We start from the raw sequence: 22,273 nt of genomic DNA on the forward strand, positions 1-22,273 counted from the left end.
GATACTCTTAAGTTTAAAAAAATTAATAAAAATAATGGTAAACATGAAGTCCACATATTAGATTTTTATTGCTTTGTGTTAGTTTGGTCTTGTTTTAATTTGCTCCCCAGCTTTTTTCAGTGCTGTCGTGAGATAAGTTGTCTTGTGCCAAATCTGAAACATTTGGGAAATGTTGGTCTACGTGAGCAAACAAAATTTCTTTCAACTTAGACAAGTTGAGTCTATTCCAGCTGGAAGTTGCAAAACAAATGGGATTTGCCAGTTGTTGCAGTTCTTATTGCAGTAGCATTAAGCCAATAACTGTGTTCCTGTCCATTCTATGCAGTTAAACATAGAGGGAACATACTAACAAATACCATTATACAAAATTCCATCACTCTAGGTGAGTTTCAACAACTGAGTGAGTAAAAATATATATAATACAGAGTGTGGTCATTAACGGCTGGTAAGAAAGTATCTTATCAACATGTTATGTTTTATATAGGTTCGGTCTTGCATACATTCCATTAAGTTCAGTTTGTTATTCAAATTAGTTTCAAAACTAAGGAAACCCAGCAGATTACATCAAGTTGTTGACTTTTACCATTCACTTTTAGACAAGCAAGTAGCGACAGACACCGAGACTGTCAGTGTAAAAGAACTGTAGGAAAAAGATGCAACAGCAAAAAGATCAGTAGATTTTTGTTACTGACAAAGACAATGTCTTGAATTAAAAATAACAACTTGACTTCACTGTTGTCTGAATATTCTGACACATTTGCCCTGTGAGGCATGTCTGCGACTCCCACCGGCTCTGAGGCATGTCTGATGCCAGCGATGCTCCTAAACATCCATCTTTGACCTCTGCTTCATTCTCAATTTTCACCAACAGACATACAGTCCCCAATTTAGTCCTGTTTGCCCGTGTTGTGGCTGTGCCTGCGTCACAGCTCTCATTATGTGAACTGCTTGCCACCTGACGCTCACAGAAAGAAACTGGGTCTGCCAGAAATAAGTTGACGAGCAGGGCACTTCATACAATGTGTCACTCAGGTTTTTTATTAGAGGAGCTTTCTCTGGAACCTTTTAAATCTAAATATTCCTATATCTCTGATGTGCTGATTGTGGCGAAACAATTTGAGGTGGGTGTTATTAGAGGACAGATTGACATTGCAGTAAAGTAAACCATAAGATTGGACCACAATGAGTTACTGGCAAGTTTCTAAAAACTGTGTTGTCTAGCATTGCCACAAAATTGGGTCAAAATAACTGAATACAGAAAAAATACAGTTAAAATGACCAATAATGTATCTGTTTATTTCAAAGTATCTAGATGAATAGTATTTCTTTGTCAACAGTCCAAGGACACTGAATTTGATTGCACCTGATTCCCTAATCCCTAAATTATATTTGGATTATTTGAGCCAGTTAAGTAATACTTGTTGGAAGGATGTTTTGTGTAAATTTGGTCAGAACTTTTTAGGTAATTGGCAAAGTTGCTAATTAAAAGAAATGTTTAATTAAATGCTTGGGCTGATAACTTGGTTCCACATTCAGCTAGATATTGCTAAAATGAGTAGCACTGCTAATATTATCCCATTATGCCTGTGAAAGAAGCCAGTGTTCAATGTGACCTCCAGAATGCTCATTTGATTGAAGAGGTGTAACATTTTTTCTTATGAGCCAAATAGCACACGCTTCCAATTCCAAATTGTATTCAAAATATCACCTTCCTATTTAGGTTAATTTTTCTCCACTAGAAAGGGAAAAAAAAAAAAAAAACAGACTCATTTATGGCACTCTTACTCGAACTGCAGAAAATTGTTGCCATCACTGATAATGAATCTACATTTTTTGATTTTCTTTTCTACAGATTGCATCTTGCCTTCAGAGCTGAAATGGGCTCAGCTCTTTTGCTGAGCCCATTTCATTAGCTCAGCTGTAGATGTTGGCTTGCGGTCTCCTCTTACCAAAAGATATTTTAAGACATCAATTTATTGGATTACTAAATGTCAGATCTCATTAGTGCTATTGCAGAATCTGAATAGCTATTATGTACTTCAAGATGTGCTTCACAATCAGACTATTTTGTTTAGGGATAGTTCACTTTAACACTCGGATTCAGAAAACTTTATCAGTCCCAGACGGCTATTCAACTGGAGTTGGACCTGTTCATTATGATAACTATGTTATGGTTAAAAAGAGAATCAGACAACAATCCAACAATTATTTCCATTTTGGCATAGTCACACTTTAATTTTTGATAGCATTTTCTTCATGTCTTTTATTTCTGAAAAGTATCTGCTCCCTTCTTTTTAGAAATTAGTTGGGTAAATACACTATTCATCTCATTTTATCTTCTAATTATTATTAGTGATAATTTAAAATTTGTTTCATGGAAAAGTTGCCTTTTCCCATTTTTTTTATTTTTAGTTTTTTATTTTTTATTTTTTTTATACAGCCTTGATAAAATATTCTAAAGAAAATGCAGCTTGGGGAACTAAAATACCGTAGCCATGGTGCTACTTGGCATGCTATTGGCTGACATCCTCAAAGTAGCCAATGCAGGAGTGCCATTAATTTTCCTTAGTGCTGATTGGCTGTGCCCCCAGGAGCAGAAATAAGAAAGACCATGGATGTTGTCTTCTGTGGTGCAGCTAAGACAGCTTCCACTGTGTGTATTAATATATATTTATATAAGGGACATTTGGTGTCTTAACTATGAAAATAGGTAGTTATAAGCATTTTTAGAATCGATCTCAAGTATTTTTGCTATTTCTAGGCAGTTGTGGTTCCCATTATAGCAATATTGACGGAAAAATAAAAATAAAACTCAATTGGATCGTGGCGATGATGGGGAGTTAAAAATTTCGCTGACAAGTAGTTTTTATGTTTACAACTGGGAGTGCTAGAGTACAGACTGGTCTTCATGGTGTCCAGAATGTTTCGAGTACAGCTGTCATGTTGAGTTATACTGTTAAAATAAATGGGGTTATAAATGGGCCACTTCCTCTTTTTCATTTCTTCCAGCGTATATTTGACACACAGTTGGTGGGAGCTCTGTCTGCTCCCTCTGTTTGAATCTGGAGTGTGTGGATGTCCTCTGTGGAGAGTCACACTCGCCTCTGACCTGTGTGATCTGGTTCTCCTGAGGCAGCTCCGCTCACTGGATTAAACATTTACACACCATATCATCAGTCCTTCAAAACCTTTAAAATTGACTCCAAAACAAATTGTTTATTAACCAACGAACAGACGTGTTAAAGAAGCCCATACATGTTTAAAAACTGAACAGTTTCAATAACTTAAGAGTTAAGTAAATTAACAGCTTTAGATGTTATGAAGTCCTAGCTGGGAGAATTTAGCTGAATCTGAAACCTACAGACTGGACCTTAAGTAACATAATTTCTGTTCCTCTCCACTCTTCTCCCAGGTTTTGAGAGCTTGATTTCTTAAATGAAATGGAAAATTTGAAAAGAAAACAGTCCTTTTTTTTTCTTAACCCAGATTCTGGGTACACCTATCTCTTGAAGCTCTGACTCCAGTTGCAGTCCATATAGTATAAAAATGCATCAAGCTCTTGAATAGACTGTTAAGGTGCCTGTCAGTCCTGTTGTTTCAATACCCTTTTTTTTTTTTGCTACATTTTGTCCTTCCACCCAACTTCTTTAGCGATATCCTTTGTGGCTTACCATCCTTTTCGAGGCCATCAATGACTATCTGCTGGACAGCTCTAAAGTCAGCAGTTGTTCTTATGATTGTGTAGAATATTATATTAAATTTATGCATTAAAAATCTTATGTAATATTAAGATCTTCTTAAAAACTGAATTTGGTGGTATTATTAACCTTTAAGCTATAATCAATCAAAATGAGCAGAAGTAAACACTCAAAATATATCCCTTTATAATAAAGCTATATAAGAAGGAGTTTAACTTTTTAAATGACTGAAATTAACTTTTGACAATAATACTGTGATATTGATGAATTTTAAATAGATTGTGAAGCTCTAACGCATCTTAAAAACTTTTCTTGAAAAGTCCTGTGTAGAGATTTTACTTGAGGCTTATGTCAGTTTTAAAAACAATAGGTTATCTTCATACTTCTTTTTACCTCTTTTATATCTAACCTGACTTGATTTTTATAATAAATGTGCAGACACTTGAGTCTCGCCTGTATCATGATCCTAATTTTGTGGGGAGCTCCACTACAGATGTGATCTAGAGACACATTCTGTGTCTGTTGTGGTTCAACAAAGGATAAAGGAGAGCTGTGAATGACCTCAACTGTTCCAGATGGAGTTCTGTTGGGAGGAGGGAGCCATGACTGACTGGGGGTTATTTTGAAATAAGGGGCCTGCCCCCCATGCGACAAGGAGCATGCAGTCACTCCATGCCGAGAGAATGTACTAATTCAGCCTTCAAGCTGGTTACATTTGATGCCTCGCATTAACAACAGATTTAAACCTTAGAGGGACATGTGATGTCATTAACTCCTTTGCAATGACTCTAACTAGGTTGCGGAGAAGTGATTTGTGACGGTGGGTTCTCAGGGACCAGAAGCTCCGGTGTTGGTGGCCATGTGTGTTTAAAGCATGTTGATTTTGTTATGATGTAAACAGCCCGCATGCGTATAGGCCTGTCACGATAGCAAATTTTGCTCAGCGATTAATTGTCTCAAAAAATTATTGCGATAAACGATAATATTGTTTGAAGACCTTTTAACACTGATGTAATGGAAATGACGTAATAATCCATGCGATTTCCTGCCAAAGATAGATACACATTATTTTCAAAAGAACATTTAACACTTGAGCTGATAAACAAAATAAACAAGACAACCAAAAACAAAAATAAAATGGATTCTTAGTCTCCATTAACAAAAAACGCACTTGAAAAAAAATTAAACAACATAAAGCCAAAGTGGAAATAAATACTGCATTCAACCAAAAGATTATGAAGTCTGTATACTATGTTGCCCTTCAGTAATAATTAGATTTAAATAAAGAAAATGGGCACATCGACTACATGATGCAATAGTTCACACTACATGATTTTTTGCTCCTATTTTTCCCCTTAAGACACTCTTAGCACGTTGGTCTTTCTAAGATTGTGTGGTGTGTTACAGTAGATCATTGTTGCCGCTCTGATCTAAATCGGGGGTTTTCCCCGACTGGGAGCTTTAACTCAGCCTGTTGAATGTGACAGATAGCCAATCAGAAAGCGCGGATTCTCCTCCATGTTTTCTGAGGGGAAATTACGGAGGGGAATCCCAAACAGCTGACACGGAGCAACCCGAAGCGGACATTGGAGATGATATGTGGAAACAACATTAATGTTTATTCAACATGCAAAGAATATAGAAATGACAAGAGGAGGAGTTGGAGCGAAATTGCTACCGCATTTGATAAACCCGGTAACTTTTCAGCTGTTCTTCGTTAACGTAACGTAAATAGGTTGCAATGATTTTCATTCAGTCAGGACTTTACGCTGACACTAGCAACATGCATTGCAGGTAGATTGTAGTAAAGCATTGATTAATGCCTGGTTTTAAAATTAGTTCACTGGACTTGTAGCCATTATTTTGTGCCCATTGTTGGACACCACACGGCAGGACCGAACCCGATGGAACCGTTATAACTAGGATTTCTGTCGGCTAATGTGTGGTCTCAGGTTTTTTAAATGGGCCGACAGCTCTAAGATCGTGTCGTGTGCGCTGGGCATTACACTAAGGAAATGAGGAAGGGAGGGTCAGTGGAGAGCACCGGAGTTGAGCCTTTTTTCGTTCAGTGTCATCAACAGAAAGAGAAAAAGGTCAGAAGAGACGATAATGCCGATAATTAAAATGAAGTCGGTAGTTTTAATTTATTGTACGATTAATTGATTTATCGTTTATCGTGACAGGTCTACATGTGTACATTTTTACAAGTTGTTTTCAGCAGATCTAATGTGATCAGTTGGGAGATAAACTCATCTAGAACATTGCTGAAACCCGGTTAACTTGGTTAACTTAAAAGGAAAACCCTGAAAAACCTTTTATTTTCGTATCATCTTCAAATAAAAGGGATGGATTACAAATTTTCATCATCATAGAAGCTGACTTGGAGGAAATTTTATTTTAATAATTGGACTTTTCAAACCTTATCTAAGCATAGTATATGTATAAATATACAACGCTGTTTACATTAGCTTTTTAAGTCAGACCTCAGCATATTCGGGAGGCTTCTTTCCACCTAGCGAGTACAAGAATCCAAAGCAATTTGGTCATATTCCCTCTGCCACATATTTTGGTCCATAAAAAAGCCATTTCTTTTGTGAGAACAGAAAAATATCCCTGTTGCTCCTGCTGCATTGCAGTCTTAAATTAATGCAGCATTTTTTCCTCACTTTTTAACTGCAGCAAAGCCTTCGATTCTGTTTGAACTTGTGCTCTGAAGCTGCTTTCTAAAACTGTTGTATAACTTTGTCATTCTGGGAGCTCTGCTGCAGCAGTGCTGATGGTGAAGGAGAGAACGATGGGAGGAGAGTCTGAGACACACAAACATCCTCGTCTGTCAGCGAGTGTGACAGTCAAAGTGCTAACGTTTCCCCTGCTTCTTCAAAGAGATCTGTTTGATCAAACTGCTTGTAGACATACACTTTCATACTTGAATCTATTTGCTACATTTACTCTCCTCTGTTTACAAAGTTTATTGTGACATCCATATGATATGTCAATAATTCAGAAATTTATCTTATTTTCTTTTCCAAATCTTATAGAGATCACCTATCATCCATCCATCATCCAACTATTACCCATCTATCTCTACATCTGCTTGTCCATCTATGGTTGATCTATCCATCTGCCCATCCACCTCTAACCATTTGTCTTTTCCGTTGGTTTTCCATCATGCATCCACCTATTATCCATTTGTCCCTTATTTTATCTCCATTCGTCAGTTTGTCTATTGGACGGACACTCAAATGGATACACCAACCCATCCACCTTTTGGTTTGGGCATCACCTGTTGATTTTCATCTCTCTGTTCGTCCACTCATCCATCTACTCATCCATTATCCAAAGTGTATAATTTTGTTGTCAGATTACTTATGAACGGTGTGTCTGTTGTTGGGAGCATTGCTCTTGTCTCTGTCTGTGGACACTAAGGTCTTTTCATTGTCAATGCTGACAGCCATAACCCTGAACGGTCTGGACTGATTTATCAGTGTGCTCTATAATTTCCTGGTACAGCAATCGAGATGTCCCCAGCTTTCCCTGCTGGAGAGCTCTCCCTGTTTTATTGAAACCAATTTTCCCTGTGTTTGGCTTCCGTCTACTCTTGCTTCCCTCTTGCTCTCTGTGCCCCCACTCCTCTGTTTTAGTTTTACTGAGGAAGTCACATGGAGGTGTTGTCTGCTAGTAGCTGAGTAATCATGGCTTATGACGCTAATCTGTTTCTGTCTCCTCTCTTGTCTCTGGCAGGTGAAAGAGCAAGCACACAGGCTACCTCACACTAAGCTATGGAATGCTTCCTGCTCCCAGCATCACTAGTCTCCAATATTTGGACTGAGCTCCAAACGCTTAGTTAGCGGCTGTGCTTCTCCCCTCGAACTTTTTCCAAACCAGGGGACGAAGAAAAGGAGTGGACTTACCAAGTCCTCCGCTAAAGACGAGAAGCACCTTTTTCCTTTTAGAATAATTTACCTGCATTTTTTTTTTCTTCTCCTTGGATTTGTGCTCTGATAAAATCATATCAAGATGGATATGGAACCGTATCTGTGGATGGTGATTGTTGGCTTCATCATCGCCTTCATTTTGGCCTTCTCCGTCGGGGCCAACGATGTGGCTAACTCATTCGGCACAGCAGTGGGGTCCGGCGTGGTCACTCTGAAGCAGGCCTGCATCCTGGCGTCCATCTTTGAGACGCTGGGCTCGATGCTGCTTGGGGCCAAAGTGGGAGAGACCATTCGAAAGGGCATCATAGACGTCACCCTCTATAACAACACGGTGCCCGTCCTAATGGCGGGGGAGGTCAGCGCCATGGTCGGTAAGTACATCTTTTTAGTCAATTGTTTTTATTACTTTAGTTTATTTGAAATGTATTTAGATAGTATTGCGTCAAACCATACATGAAATTCTTGTAGGCTTTTAGGATATGTGGGTGTTTTGATGCAGGAGGGACTGATGTGTTCATAAAATACATAGCATCATGAGGAAAGAACCAAATATTCAGAAAATGTTTGCAAACTTCTGAATTTGAATAAGGAAAAAAAAAAGTTAAACATTCTGCCTCTGATTATTCTAGCATTTAGCAAATAATAATAATAATAATCTATTTTTTATCAATAATAATAATTAAAATAATTTCAGGTGAATTTTATTTTGTTCATGTTAGCATCATATCTGTATCTTTTGCACTAAATATTAGTGCATCAAAAACTGTTTATTAGTTGTTTGTTTTTAGGTCTAGATGACTTAACTTTCTCCTCCTCTCTCCTCTTTGGTTGCACTCTGCATTCATAAAGCGTTGGTTTCAACTCCACAGAGATTTGGAGGTCATAGTTCAGGTATTATTTGAGATGTTCCTGGTTGTAAAGAAAATACGTTGTTGCCACGGTTACGAAGCGTAGCTGATAGAAAAAGTAAAGAACTAAGAGCAAAAATCCTTCCTGCGGTACAGCATTCAAAACTAGAAAGACTATTTGTCTAAAAAAGCTATACTTCAACCAAAAGGAGATGATTAAAAAAATTCTACAAAAAGAGCAAATAAGAATTTTAATAACACATCAACTCCTGCATGCTGCCAGCATGAGCTTCATATAGATGTGCATGTTTGGGTCACAGGGTCAGCTGTCTGGCAACTCATCGCCTCCTTCCTCAAACTGCCCATCTCCGGGACTCACTGCATTGTTGGAGCGACCATTGGCTTCTCCATGGTGGCCATCGGCACAAAGGGCGTGCAGTGGATGCAGCTGGTCAGAATCGGTAAGGATATCAAGAGAAAAATCTGTGCATTGTGTTGCTGTTATACAGAAATACATTAAAGTAGAAGAAATGGAGCAAAAACATTTGGACTGAGATTTTCTTTGTGTCTTGTTAATTCCTAATAAGCTTTTCTTTCTCCTCCAGTTTCTTCTTGGTTCATCTCACCCTTGCTCTCTGGACTCATGTCTGGACTCCTCTTCATGCTCATCAGGCACTTCATCCTCAATAAGGTGGATTTCACAAATTGTTTCAATCTCATACTAATTAAGCCTAGACTGTCATAAAGTCTAGGTAGTGAACAGCTGTCATTGTCTTTTTGGATTGCTGGAAGTGATTTTGGCACAGTTACATGAAGATATGCCTGTCTTCTCAGGTGGCGTGAGTTTAAACATTACAAGTCAAACTCTGGCTGATGTGTAGACATAACTTGCCCAGAGAACTTCAGCACTGATAAAAACCCATTTTGATTTGGCAACACATGCAAATCTGATGTTATGTAACAGGTGATAGCAGGCACACAAGGAGGATAAAAATGGTTGCAGATAATTTTAAGGTCACCACTGCAAAGTTGTACAAGAAAACTAAATTGTTTTGCTTCCACTTTATCACATTTGTCTATTTCTTTGTTGTTGAATTGAAATCCCAAGTCCAGGGCATTCACTCACTATTTTAGATGGAAGGATGCTAAAAGATTTAAAAACATAACTGAAGTAAAACTAAAATACCGGAATAATAATTTAAAACTTAATCTCTGCTTTGTTTTAAGGATGATTCTGTCCCAAATGGTCTGCGTGCGCTGCCTGTCTTCTATGCCTCCACCATTGGGATTAACACTTTCTCTATCATGTACACTGGAGCCCCATGTAAGTATTGGACAATAGTTATTCTTAACTGATATAATGTTTTATGTATCATGACAAAGAACAGAAAAATAGGTGGTGACTGTACTTGTAAGATAAGGAAATATTTTCTCCCTGCTGCTTTGTGATGTACAGTGCTTGGATTAGAGATGCTACCAGTTTGGGCCATCTTCCTCATCACATTAGCCGGGTCGCTGGTCTGTGCAGCTTTGGTCTGGATATTCGTCTGTCCTTGGATGAGAAGAAAAATAGCAAGTGAGTGTCTGCATGTTTTTGTGTGCGTGGTTCCAACCATTTTTCAGCATCGGATCAACATCCTGAGAGGTCTCCTCTATTCTAGTAAAGTTCTGATGCTAAATAACAGAGTTGAGCTGCTGTGGGTTTTGTTGTTTGTTGGTTAGAGTCATTAAAACCACCAAAGTACTCTGCGCTCTTATTATGTTGCGTTTTATTTCCCCTCAGGAGCAGGTATTCTCTGTATGTAGCTACTATGCCAGATGAAAATGGTTAGGATCAATGCCTGCAGTGTAGAAAGCTTTTAAGATCAAAGCCAGCAATTGTTTTTCTTAATGGAAGAAGCAGCCCACAGCATGGAAGACTATTATAAAACTCATGACACAGAAAACCAAAACGGTGGAAAGACTGTCTGGAATAGAGGAGGGAAACCTGTCTGTTTAGGTTGGCTTGGTGTTGAATAAATAAGAACTACCTGGTTAAATTAACATGCCAAGCTCTTTTCATAGAAACATTACTTACTTTGTTAAAAGAATGGAACTTAAAGACTTAACTTTACTCATAAAACATTATTGTTCAAATTAAATTTAGTTCTCTCCATCCTTTAACTCTGCGCAGTTTTAAGTCTGAATTGGCCTGTTGGCTAGAATATCATGAACTCTAAATACCTTTCAGGATTATGCACCGTAGTGGGGTCTTAAGCTGGTTATTTCTATAAAATGAAACGATTTAAAAAGTGTTTGTGTACTTACAGTACAGGAGCACGTCATCAGGAGCACCAGCACTGGGATTAGTTTGGATCAGCTGATGGATGTGTGTGTTTGTGAAAATGTTCCAGCAGGATTTTTCTAAGTCATGAAGGGTGCCAAGGGAAAAGCATAGTTGTACTGTTGTTACAGTTCATTTTATATTTCTTTGAAACAAGTTATAAGTATTCATGTGTTTTCTCTCATAACAATTGCAAAATGTTCTGCTGTAATGCTTCAGAAAGCAGAACCAAAACAAAACAAAGCTCTCTGCTTTTTGGGAACTTATTAAATGATAGTGAGATTGGAGAAGAAACTCTTAGTTACCCTATTCCTCGCCTACACCGTTGTCAACAGAATGTACATTTGTCTAACACAGAGAAACATTGCCTAAAGTCCAAATCCAGCTACCTGCAGCATTCCAGTATTACATTTGACCCTGTGAAATATTCAGAAATGTTTTGGTTGAAACTTCTTTTATGCCCACATTTTCTCAATTACACATAAAATCTATGCATCAAAATGTAGGAATTTTTGTCTGTTTTCAATTAAAATTCCTACAAATCATTGTACTACCCAGGGCTTTCTGTACAATCCCTACAGATCAGAGAAAATGCACGTACAACTTACCATACACTTCCATTGTAACACTCCTCCCAAACCTCTCTCAAACCAGCAGGTCAACAGTGCATTAAACCTGTTATATCTCCTTCAAAAATCATTAACAAAAGGCATTTTGGCCACTTGTGTCAAGAATTTCTTTGAGTTTTAGTATAGATTCTTGTGTTTTTTTTGTTTGCCTGGAAAGAAAAGCGTGAGCTGTGGCTTTCCCCTCTGACGTTTACCTGGGAAAAGTGGAAATCACCGTAGTAACTAGCAACTCAGCAATTTATTGGTGTCTGGATCTTAGATTTAATTTGGATTACCCTACTGAGGGACAATAAATTCTATTTCTATTCTATTTAATTCTGTTGTGGCTGCTCCTTAGGTCTTTAATTAAAATGAAAGTAAAATTAAGTTAGATGATTTATAGAATTCAACATTTCCAGAATTCAACAAAAGGTTTAACTTAAACTCAGAATAGAAATCACAGACATTCTTTAAAATAAAAGTTGAACTGTAAAGCTTCGGTTATTACAGATGGAGCATTTCAAAGTCCTAATGGGTTTGAAACAACAAAGCTGATTCATGATCAGTTTTTGGCACAATTTCACAATCATTTGAAGGTTTCCTAGTTACTGCGTTGGCCTTGTCTCATAAATCCATTTGTTTAAATATATAAGCTGCTAATTATCCAGTTGTCTACGCTCTTTAGTTACTTAGTCGTCTCATTCTTAATTACAAACACTAAAACCTTTGTTTCCAACCTTATGTGGTAACTCAAACAGGGATGTGAACAATCACCTATCGCACCTCATTTCTTCATTGTAAACATTGCATTATTTGGAAATATTTTTCTGCATGACTTCTAATTATCTCTGGATTTTCCTCAGGTCGCCTAAAGAAGGAACAGGCTTTGTCCAGGATATCTGATGAAAGTCTGGACAAAATCCCTGAAGAAGAAGAAGAAGAGAGCCCCGTCTTCAAGGAGCTGCCTGGGGCAAAAGGCACAGACGAGGCCGTGGTGCCGCTCACAGGGGGCAGCAGTGACAGGAACACCCGGGATTCCAGCGGAGAGCTCTCCAACATGGCCAATGGAGGCACTGTCCTGCCCAACGGCAGGGTGTACGGTAAGAATGTGTTCCTGTAGAAAGCACTTTCTGAGATGCATGGCCTTCTGTGTGTTTTATGGGGATATTATGTGGCAGACAAACACAAAGAAGCACAAGAATAACTATGTTTATTCTTACTGTAGTGAGTAATTGTGTTGCATGGATATCTCTCTTACTTGAATACCCCTAAATAAAATAAAATGCAGCCAGCTCCTTCAGAAGTCACCAACATTGTAAAAAGAGTCCAAATGTGTGTAATTTAACCTTAGTATAAATCCAGCAGTTCTGTAAAGGCCCCAGAGGTTTATTAGAGAACATTTATGAACAACCAGCAGCAGATTACAGGTTTGGTTCTAAAACAAAATCCATAGCTTCCTGCTGCAAACCTACCAAGACATGACTATCTACAGGTCAGGAAAGAGAGCATTAAGCCAAGAAATAGTGAAGAAGTCCACAGTTCATGTGGAAGAATCTGTTCATTGGACAAGTTAAATGAAGTTTATTTGTACACCATGTTCCACTAACAAGGCAGTTCAAAGTGCTTTATACCATAAAAACATGATATAATAACCAATTATGAAATGGCAATAAACATTACGTTTTGTCAAATGTCATCATCAAAATCATCAAGCAAATATACATCAAATATGTTGACCAATGTGCCAGTTATTATAAATCAAGGGTGACTCTAAGGGTTTTTATTCTTGATTTACATGAACTGTTTCAGTGATTTGAAGTGGAATAGAACTTAAATGTGCAGCCAGAGAGATGATGGACATATTTAGATTAAAGCATATTTATGTAATCGTTGTCGGTCCAGTTAATGCCCTTGGCCTAAATCCAAATTTATAGTATGTATCTCAAACCATTCAGATTTCAAACTGAATAGGGAAAACTAAAATAAACTGACTGTTGAAAGGGCTTTGCATGTTCTCCCTAAAGCCCTCCTTGTTTCCACCTTTTAGGTCGAACCCACTCTATGACTAACGGCTGCCTCAAGTCACCCATCGCTAACGGCAGCTTCACCTTCGATGGCCACATGCGTAGCGACGGCCAGGTTTACCACACGGTCCACAAGGACTCCGGCCTCTACAAAGACTTGCTCCACAAAATCCACCTGGGCCGCATGGATGATGGCGACCGGTCCGGCGCACAACAGCCTGATGACAATTACCGTCTGCTGCGCCGCAACAACAGCTACACCTGCTACACAGCCGCGATATGCGGCATGCCCGTCCAGCCTGTCAGGCGCTCTGAGTCCCGTGACGACAGCGAGAAGCTGGTGGGAGAGGGCGGCGGCAGGAGCAACAGTGTATCCTACTCCAAAAAGCGGGTACGTTACGACAGCTACTCTTCGTACTGCAATGCCGTGGCCGAGGCTGAGATCGAAGCAGAGGAGGGAGGAGTGGAGCTGAAGCTGGCCACAGAGCTGGGAGGGGTGGAGGAAGAAGGAGCTCCAGCGCCGGTGCCTCTTGATGACTTGGTAGAGGAAGAGCACGAGGAGAAGGACAAGTCCGAGGTGTTTTTGCTTTTCCACTTCCTGCAGATCCTCACCGCTTGCTTTGGCTCTTTCGCCCATGGAGGCAATGATGTCAGGTGAGTAGAGTTGGATAGTAACTAATTATATTTACTCAGTTACATTTACTTTAGAAACCTTTTGGGGGAAAAAATGTATCTTTTAGGAGTACTTTTACTTCTACAGAGGAAAAATGTATTCTGTAAGGAATCACAATTTCTAGCCCTGGTAATTGTGAATCGTTTCAAAATGTTCAATAACCAATTTTAAATCAAATGAAGAACAAACGTTGTCACCAAAAACTCACCAGATATGGACACACACCTGCATGTTTTGTTAATGTTTCATAAGTTTCATATTGAAAGAAATTGATTTAGAAAAATAATTATTTTTGCATGTTTTCATTTTGTAATTGTTATTTATATGAATTTTCATTTTGATGTTTAAAATATCAAGGTTTCCACATAACTTTATAATTTGGTCTGTCTGATGATGTTATTTTTATATTTACATCAGTTACTCAGTACTTGAATAGCCGTGTTATCTAATGCTTTTTTACTCTTGAATAGTTTCTTGAGCAGCTACTTTTTACTTTTAAAAACAAGTAAAATTATGTTGAAGTAGTGCTTCTCTTATTTGTGGTCAATATTTGGTGATCAGTTTAACTCAGGTTAGCTATTTCAATCAGCGATATTACATAAACTGAAGGCATTATTTTCTGATATTTGCAGTAATGCCATCGGGCCCCTGGTGGCGCTGTGGATGATTTATGAACAGGGCGGAGTCATGCAGGATGCTACCACTCCGATCTGGCTGCTGTTTTATGGCGGTGTGGGCATCTGTGCCGGCCTGTGGGTGTGGGGACGGCGCGTCATCCAGACCATGGGGAAGGACCTGACTCCCATCACCCCTTCAAGGTGAGAGAGTCTCCTTATAGGACACGGTGCAAAGGTGTCTGCTTGTACGTGGCTGGGTGGTTGAACATGTGATAAAGATTGAATTTCCTACTTGATTGTGTTGACTTGCCCCAAAGAGGCTGACACAAACAGGTTCATCCAATTCTGCAGACTCTGTGGTGAGTAAACACACACAGCTTTAATAGGACCCAGCACTCAGGGTCATGAAGAATGTTTAGAGTAATTGATCACTTAGAGGGTAGTTAATAATCCACAACAGCCAGACAGAAAAACACAAACACATGGAAACAGTCACTTCCATTGTGCGGTTGTAAACGCCTCATGAGCTACCTGTGACTCATTATGTTTAAACTGAACATGCTCCAATTCACACAAACTCTCCTGTTACTGACTACAGTTACTACGCCAGCTGCTCAAACAATATTTATAGAATCATTGTCGCTTCAGATGAATCAGAACCTATTTATCTATTGTACTTTACAAAATTTTCCAACCACTTTTAACATCTTAATATTGTAGATCTGTTAAAGTGTTTCTAAAGATTTTCAGTAAAGGAATATATCTATGCCATTCTAAAATAGTTAAATCGTATCCAATAAGTTTGCAAAAGAATATGACAGAGATCCTCAGTTTGCTTTTAATTTGACAACATTTTGAAATTGATTTGAATGATCCAGAGAACAGGTCAAATTGCTTCAATAAAAAGCTTATTCAGATGTATAAATAAAGAGTCCAATATTCTCTTTGTCATGCAGGTTCTTGTCGGAATCCTCCTAAAAATCAACATTTCTAAGCAGTGCAGTATATGTTCTGTTATGGTTTGACCTGTTACATAATACGTGTGGATAATTGGGTCGTCTTTCAGACCACAGTAAATGAACCCCTACAGCTCGCTGTCCAACAACTCACGCAGCCGCAGCAGCAGTCAGAGCTCATCGTTAATCGCTCCCTGTTCTTCATTCGTCTTTGCTTCCATCTCTCTGTCTCTTGCTGTCTCCTAAGTCTTCCCACGCATTATCTAAAGAATGTGTGCACGCAAACCTCAGCAATGTCTGTTAAGAAAAAAAACAGCACTTTGCCTGCGGGTTGCACAAACTGTGTTGAATGTACTGTATGTGCGCTTGTATGCATGCATGCTTATTTAGGCCTAATTACTCCAACAAGCTCTTATGAGGTTGTGTGCGTGTGCAAGTTGTTTTTGCCTGGCAGGAGCATCACAGAGGGTTACAGGAAGTTGTTTGGCATTCCGGATGAAGCGGAGTAGGATGAGGGAATGAGGGAACAAACCACAGTGGGAACTTCTCCTCTCAAACCACAGGGAGGGACGACAGCCTGGCGACTCCTCTTGCACTTTTCCTTTTTTTTTCTTTTTTTCCTTTCTTTGTCGTTTCTTTTTTTACCCTTTAGTAAATATCTGTTGATTTCCTCATCCTTTGGTCTTTTATTCATCTTTCTTCTTTAAATCTGTCTCCCTTTTCCCCTCAGTCCTTCCCACGCTCATGCTATCTCATTATTTTCCCTCTTTCTTTATTTCTCCGCCTTTTTATTTTCTCCTTTCTCTTTGTGTGTGTACCCTTTTTTTTCCCACTTAATCTCTCTCCTTCCATCCCACACTAACTGGGCTGCCAGTATCCTAAGACAAATTTGCTCTGGTTCACAGTTCAAAAGCCTCGCTTTTCTCCAGAGTCCGTTTTCATGAATCAGCCTGACAAAGAAATTTGTTTTGGGGCAAAAACAGAACATTGTGTGTGTTTGTGTGGTATACAGTACATGCCCTGGCATATATTTAAGCAGCCCAGTAATCCCTGGCACGGTGAGGTATTTTCAAACCTGGAGTATGGATTTTCATCATTCCCCTCAAGCCTCGGCCTGATCAGATTGGTGCAGATGTTGCTTGTGCTGTTTGAGCTTTCAGCAGTTAGTGTGTTTGAAGCAACCGGATCTTCATGCTACCAGATAAGTCGGTCAGTTCAACCTCAAGTTAGAGAATCATATTTTCCAATCTCAATAGTCAAGCTTACTTCACTTAAGAGTGAAGTAACTTTTCCTCATTGCATAGAAATTTAATTTGAGTCCTCTCTAGTTATCCATTGTGTATTACACCAGAGGGAGATAAAGGGAGGCTTTATTGTAGTACATTTGCTGCACATTCAAAATAATATTTCTAACACCTATAGTAGGCATGAGCAGTATGAGAAAAAAGCATACTTTTGTGGTTTTCATACAAAAATGTAGTACAGAAAAATGGAAACCTGTGTGAAAGCCTGACTTGTAAAACCTCTGACTGGGACAAAATGGCATTTATTTTGTTCACTTCAGAGTGTTATCAGTTTCTGACACCATATTGAGAATTGTCAAATCATAATTGACTAATTAACAATAAAATTTATCAGGAAATCCACGTCAGCTAAATACCACTTGAACTGCTGTGAACATGTCACTTTAAGTTTTTTAAGGTAGATATTTTAGTTGTCTACCTATTTAGAGTAACGTTTAGCAAAGTTGATTTGTCAAAAACGCTTAGACTACTGCCAAGGATTAATAGCTACACTTCAACAAGTCTTCTAAATATTTCTGCTTGCTGCAATGCCTGAACTCTACCAGCTCACTTCGATTGTTAAAGCAAACCAGTCTTCAGAGAGAGATTCTCCAGAAGGATTCTAGATGAGATTCAGGGGAATATTAGGTGTACATTATGCAGATAATATTGTCTTACTGAAAGAGACTGCAACAATATTCCCTTTTTTTTGCCATTTTACACCTTCACAGAAGGCTTAGGAATATATCTGGACTAAAGCCCTATTAGCGATTCAAATAGCCTCTGAAACATTAAATTTTTAGCTGAAATAGTTCCCGTTTACAGAGGGATTGAAGCTTTGCTCAAAAGTACCTTTGGGGAAATCATTGGAGCCTTGCTGGGATACAGATTAGCCCTGCTCTTAGTGACCAGTGACTGGAATGACATTTTAATGATTATATCTCTGTAGATAAATGAAATCCACCCAGAAATTTGCTTCAGTGTTGCTGCTTTTTATTTAGCAAATATCAATAATAGAAATAGTACAAAGAAATCCTCTAGTTTCAAGCTGCTGCCTTTGTGCTCTATAATTTTAATTCTGTAATTTTCTGACACATGCACATAAATTTTGTGTATTTTCTGTGAATGCATTAACGATTTTCTCTTTCAGTTCATCCATTGTTCTAGAGCCAAAGATCCCTGGAAACGGGGAGTGATTTCTGTCTTCTTGTAAGCGTTAGGCTCTTCCTAGTCACACCGGTCTGTGATCACATGCCACCATACCTTAAATTACCGGCAAACATTCAAGACCTCACAGAAGGTCTTCGTGTGTGGCTGTCTAATGAAGGGCTTTAGTAATTACAGTTTCATTGTTATTGTTTGACTGTGTGATGTGTAAACATGTAAGAACTGTTGAAATGTGCTTGGTGATGTGGATGCTGGGGAGGCGGTGCCTCTAGCAGCTCCGTCCAAGTCATTACAGTGAAGAACGTCTCCCCTCCCTCCTTCCACAGTGGGTTCACTATTGAACTGGCTTCTGCAGTCACAGTCGTGTTGGCTTCAAATATCGGAATCCCTGTCAGTACCACACACTGCAAGGTATGACTGAGTGGCCCCTCCCACTCCCTCAGACTGACCTCTTGACCCCTGCAGGTCCCTCCAGCGGAGAGGGGAGCTCACACTTTCTCCTAGGGCGCCGGGCCTTAGATTATCCCTGGAGCCAGAAAGTAAATCCTCTAAAAATTGCTGAATTCTAACATTTGAATTATTGTCGTTAAAATTTTCTGATTTATGGCAATTTTTTGATGGGTTTGACAATCATTTTTGTTTTGTTTTTTTTACTGAAAATATTTTTTGAGCTCATCTCTAAACATGGAAAGACTACAACATTGATAAAATATGACAAATGTATTCATTTAAAAAAAAGCAGAGATTTGGTAGATTTTTTGAGTATTTTAATTCCTGGTGTGTCATTTATATAAAATCCTCAGCATTAACTGTTGAAGCTGGGTAAGCAAATTTCAGTTCACACCTTTAGAGTCGAGCAATAAAGCAAAAACAATATGTATCCCAATAGACATGTGATCAATATCAATATATGATGACAGATCAAATTTTCAATAATTTCACTGAATCGCATAGCATTCTGGGGGATGTAGGCTAGGTAAACAAGGTGGGCAGCATCAACTAACTCACTCACTCTTGGTTGCCCAGCAACAACCTGTTGAGTAACATGTGCAGCAGCAGTTTCAAGTTTCATCAGCATGCCTCATTACTGCTTACATAAAAAATAATTTGAGTGAAAAGAGAAAATGAGTATAACAGCCTGAAAGGAAGCTGTGGATTAAGCAGGAAAGATCACTTCACCAGTTTGACAGCATTTCACATATTTAAAATAAAAAGCTAATCAATAATTATAGATATTGACTGACATGAAGCCTTTATATGCAATACAATTTTGTATTATCCAGCCCAATCAATTCTCCATCCTGTTGTAAGCCTATATAGCCATAAATTAAAAAAATAAGAGCTATTAATATATATGAATTTTGATTCTATTTGCATGAAATAAATTGGTGAGAACTGATGTCATATCCGCTCATAGAAGTGATTGTAATTGTGCTTCCACCGTGATAAACAACATGGTGTTTACTAGTGAAACCGGTTCTGTGCTAGCAGTGTTAGCTGGGCTGCAGGAGCTAACTAGTTTATAAGCAGTTGAGTTTTTTCTCATCATGACTAAGCAATTGATCAAAAAACTGTGACACCCACAAAATTATAAAATACATGCAATTTCTAAAAGTTTTAGAAAGAATTTGGAGCTTACATGCGAGATCTTTTTGCTTATGATAATTATATGATCACAAAAGCATAATGTATGAAATATGACCCACAAAAGAGGAAAGATTATTTTACAAAACAGTTTTTTTGGTTTTCTCAAGTAAATAAAAAATCAAATTTTTAAAAATCATTATTTTCAAATATTAAGTGTTGGAAAAACCATAAAATCTGGTCAGAAATACTCAATTTTGGTGTAATAATGACCACCAAAATGTTTTTGAAGGAAATATTCTTGCCTTCAATGTAGTTTATTTTTTTAAACAACCTTTTAAGATTAAGAGGTTTTGCTTTGCCATTATTTAGACACAAATATCTCTATAATATACACTTTAAAAAAAACCCCTGCAACTTTACCATTTCAAATGATTGCCAAAGCTATTTCATCTGCAGCCACGCCTTTATCAACTTTTCCTTTTAAAGTCCAGATTTTACTGTCCAGTTAGAGGAGAACACTATCGGACATTTTGCCCCATCCAGCCGTTCTCGGACAGCCCTGGGCCTCAGTGTGCAGCTCCTCTCCCCTGCTCTTTTCAGGAACACCAGATCCAGACTGGAAGGCGAGGCGGACCAGTCCAGTCCCAGTCCTGCCTGATCCCCGCCCCCTGCTCCCTCCTCCACACCTACATTACTCTGTTTCATTTCCACCAGCTCTCATAATGCCACCCACTCAACACTGGCATGGTTTGGCGCGTGGGTCCCCACCCTCCTGTGCTCGGTCGTAAGCCGACTTCCCCTCCACCGTCCCCCACCACCGGCCGGCGTCCTCCTACCCGATCCCACCCGTCACACTTTGTTTTCCACTATTTTTACCTCTCCCTCTTCATCTTTCTGTCTCTCCACTCATGTGTCTTCACAGCGGATTTTGCATTGAAGTAATGAGTGCGCTAACAGTGCTTGTTGCATCAAATGTGGGCATCCCAATAAGCTCCACCCACTGCAAGGTATTGGAGTTTATAAGCAGTTGAGTGAGGAGCCTCCACCTTGAGAGCTCTTCCTCAGCTCTTCATCTCTAGCTCTTGATCACTGAAATCAATCACAACTCCTGAAGTTGAAGTTTTGATCTCTCTTGCAGTTTTTCTCCAGCAACTAAATTTCCAATTTTTCTTAAGGGGAACTTTGCAACATCAAAGATTGTACTTGGTTTGATACTTGGGATTAAGTTTTTACTCATAAATGTATTCGTAGTCTAGCCTACCTTAAATTATTATTTTCACCCTGAAATTGTAAGGCTTAAAATCCCTTACCATATTTAAACTTCAATTAATGAAAATGAGTTGCTTCTTTTGTAGAATAATAATAATTGGCCGTCATATTGAATTATCTCTAATTTTTTTCAGTTATTTACTTATCTACATATGATTTTATTTTTGACTCCAAACCAGTAGTTAATCATTTATTTGGTTTTTGAATGATGGCACTTTTGGATTTCAGTCATAAAAGCTTCAAATAATCTGCATACTGAAACTGTCATTGAATAGTACATCTTTAGCATAAACATTTCTTTGAGACAATTCTGTATTTTACAAATTTTCTGCCTATAGTTTTTTAAATCAACGTTCCCCAGTTATTTAGTAGTTGAGTTATTGAATTTGGTGCCTTTGGGTGTCCATATCCTGAGGCTTGAATTCCCTGAGGGGAAACTGCAGGAGACTCAAAACTGGTGTCCAGTTACTGATGATCAGTTTGTCTAAATATCACTATTATCACCATCAGCACCATTCCTTATCTCCATTTCTCACATACAACCCTATCATGTTTCTTCTCTAAAATTTTGAATAATCTGCTGCTTTGCCAAGACGCTAAATCTAATGATGGTTAGAGGTTTATGAATGTGGTAATTATGTAATTTTTAAATGATTTGGTCTGGAGATGTACCGATGTTTTTGGTGAAATTCAATCTAAAAAACAAAATTCTAATTTGTAAATTGATTGGATTTAAAGCCATTTGTTATTTTAAACTGAGAGAGTGAAACTGAGATTTCTCAGTGTCCTTCAAGTCTTTGGCAATAAATTAACTTCATATCCGTGCATCTCCAATGATTCAGTTTGTGTGAAGGAGAGAGTGAGGATTTATGGGCATTGATCGGGTTTCATTAACTTGTGTCGGGTCTGACTGATCTGTTTCTTAGATCTGGCTTTTCTCTTTTTGTTGAGGCTAAATCGATGCCCGGTCCTTGGTGTGAGTCAATATAAGATGATCGTGTACAGTGACTTTGCTGTTTCAGAGGATCTGTGGGCAGGTGACTCTAAGACTGAGGTTACTGCATGTAAATTATCTAAAAACAATATTTTTTTTTACTGTTTCTTGGAGTATTGAGGTTCATGTTGGTGACAAACAATTTGACAAGAATCTCCCATACGAACCTCCAGGTCTTAGTGTTGCTCACCGTTTGTTCGTCCAACCTTTCATCTACAAATGTGGACCGATTTAAATGTGTCGGGTGAGGTCGGCAGAGATCAGAGTGCGCTCGGCGTCTCACGTTTCTCT

The 22,273-nt window shown here is 38.6% G+C and overlaps 1 protein-coding gene across 4 annotated transcripts in view; it reads left to right on the forward strand.

The window, feature by feature from the left end:
• slc20a2 (solute carrier family 20 member 2) overlaps nucleotides 1–22,273 on the forward strand; it is a 56,929-nt gene that overhangs the window by 28,697 nt on the left and 5,959 nt on the right. For 3 of the 4 annotated variants that reach the window (XM_028032677.1, XM_028032680.1, XM_028032678.1), the window contains exons 2-10: nucleotides 7,440–8,004; nucleotides 8,802–8,942; nucleotides 9,087–9,172; nucleotides 9,709–9,805; nucleotides 9,938–10,057; nucleotides 12,276–12,512; nucleotides 13,460–14,090; nucleotides 14,742–14,927; nucleotides 18,459–18,543. In XM_028032677.1, the coding sequence (XP_027888478.1) occupies nucleotides 7,716–8,004; nucleotides 8,802–8,942; nucleotides 9,087–9,172; nucleotides 9,709–9,805; nucleotides 9,938–10,057; nucleotides 12,276–12,512; nucleotides 13,460–14,090; nucleotides 14,742–14,927; nucleotides 18,459–18,543 (1,872 nt within the window). In that variant the 5' untranslated portion in view covers nucleotides 7,440–7,715. Of the gene's footprint in view, nucleotides 1–7,439; nucleotides 8,005–8,801; nucleotides 8,943–9,086; nucleotides 9,173–9,708; nucleotides 9,806–9,937; nucleotides 10,058–12,275; nucleotides 12,513–13,459; nucleotides 14,091–14,741; nucleotides 14,928–18,458; nucleotides 18,544–20,641; nucleotides 20,727–22,273 lie in introns of all 4 variants that reach the window. The other variant, XM_028032681.1, reaches the window with a different exon arrangement.

This window comes from Xiphophorus couchianus, chromosome 12, assembly GCF_001444195.1.
Source record: "Xiphophorus couchianus chromosome 12, X_couchianus-1.0, whole genome shotgun sequence".
In the NCBI taxonomy this organism is placed as follows: domain Eukaryota; kingdom Metazoa; phylum Chordata; class Actinopteri; order Cyprinodontiformes; family Poeciliidae; genus Xiphophorus; species Xiphophorus couchianus.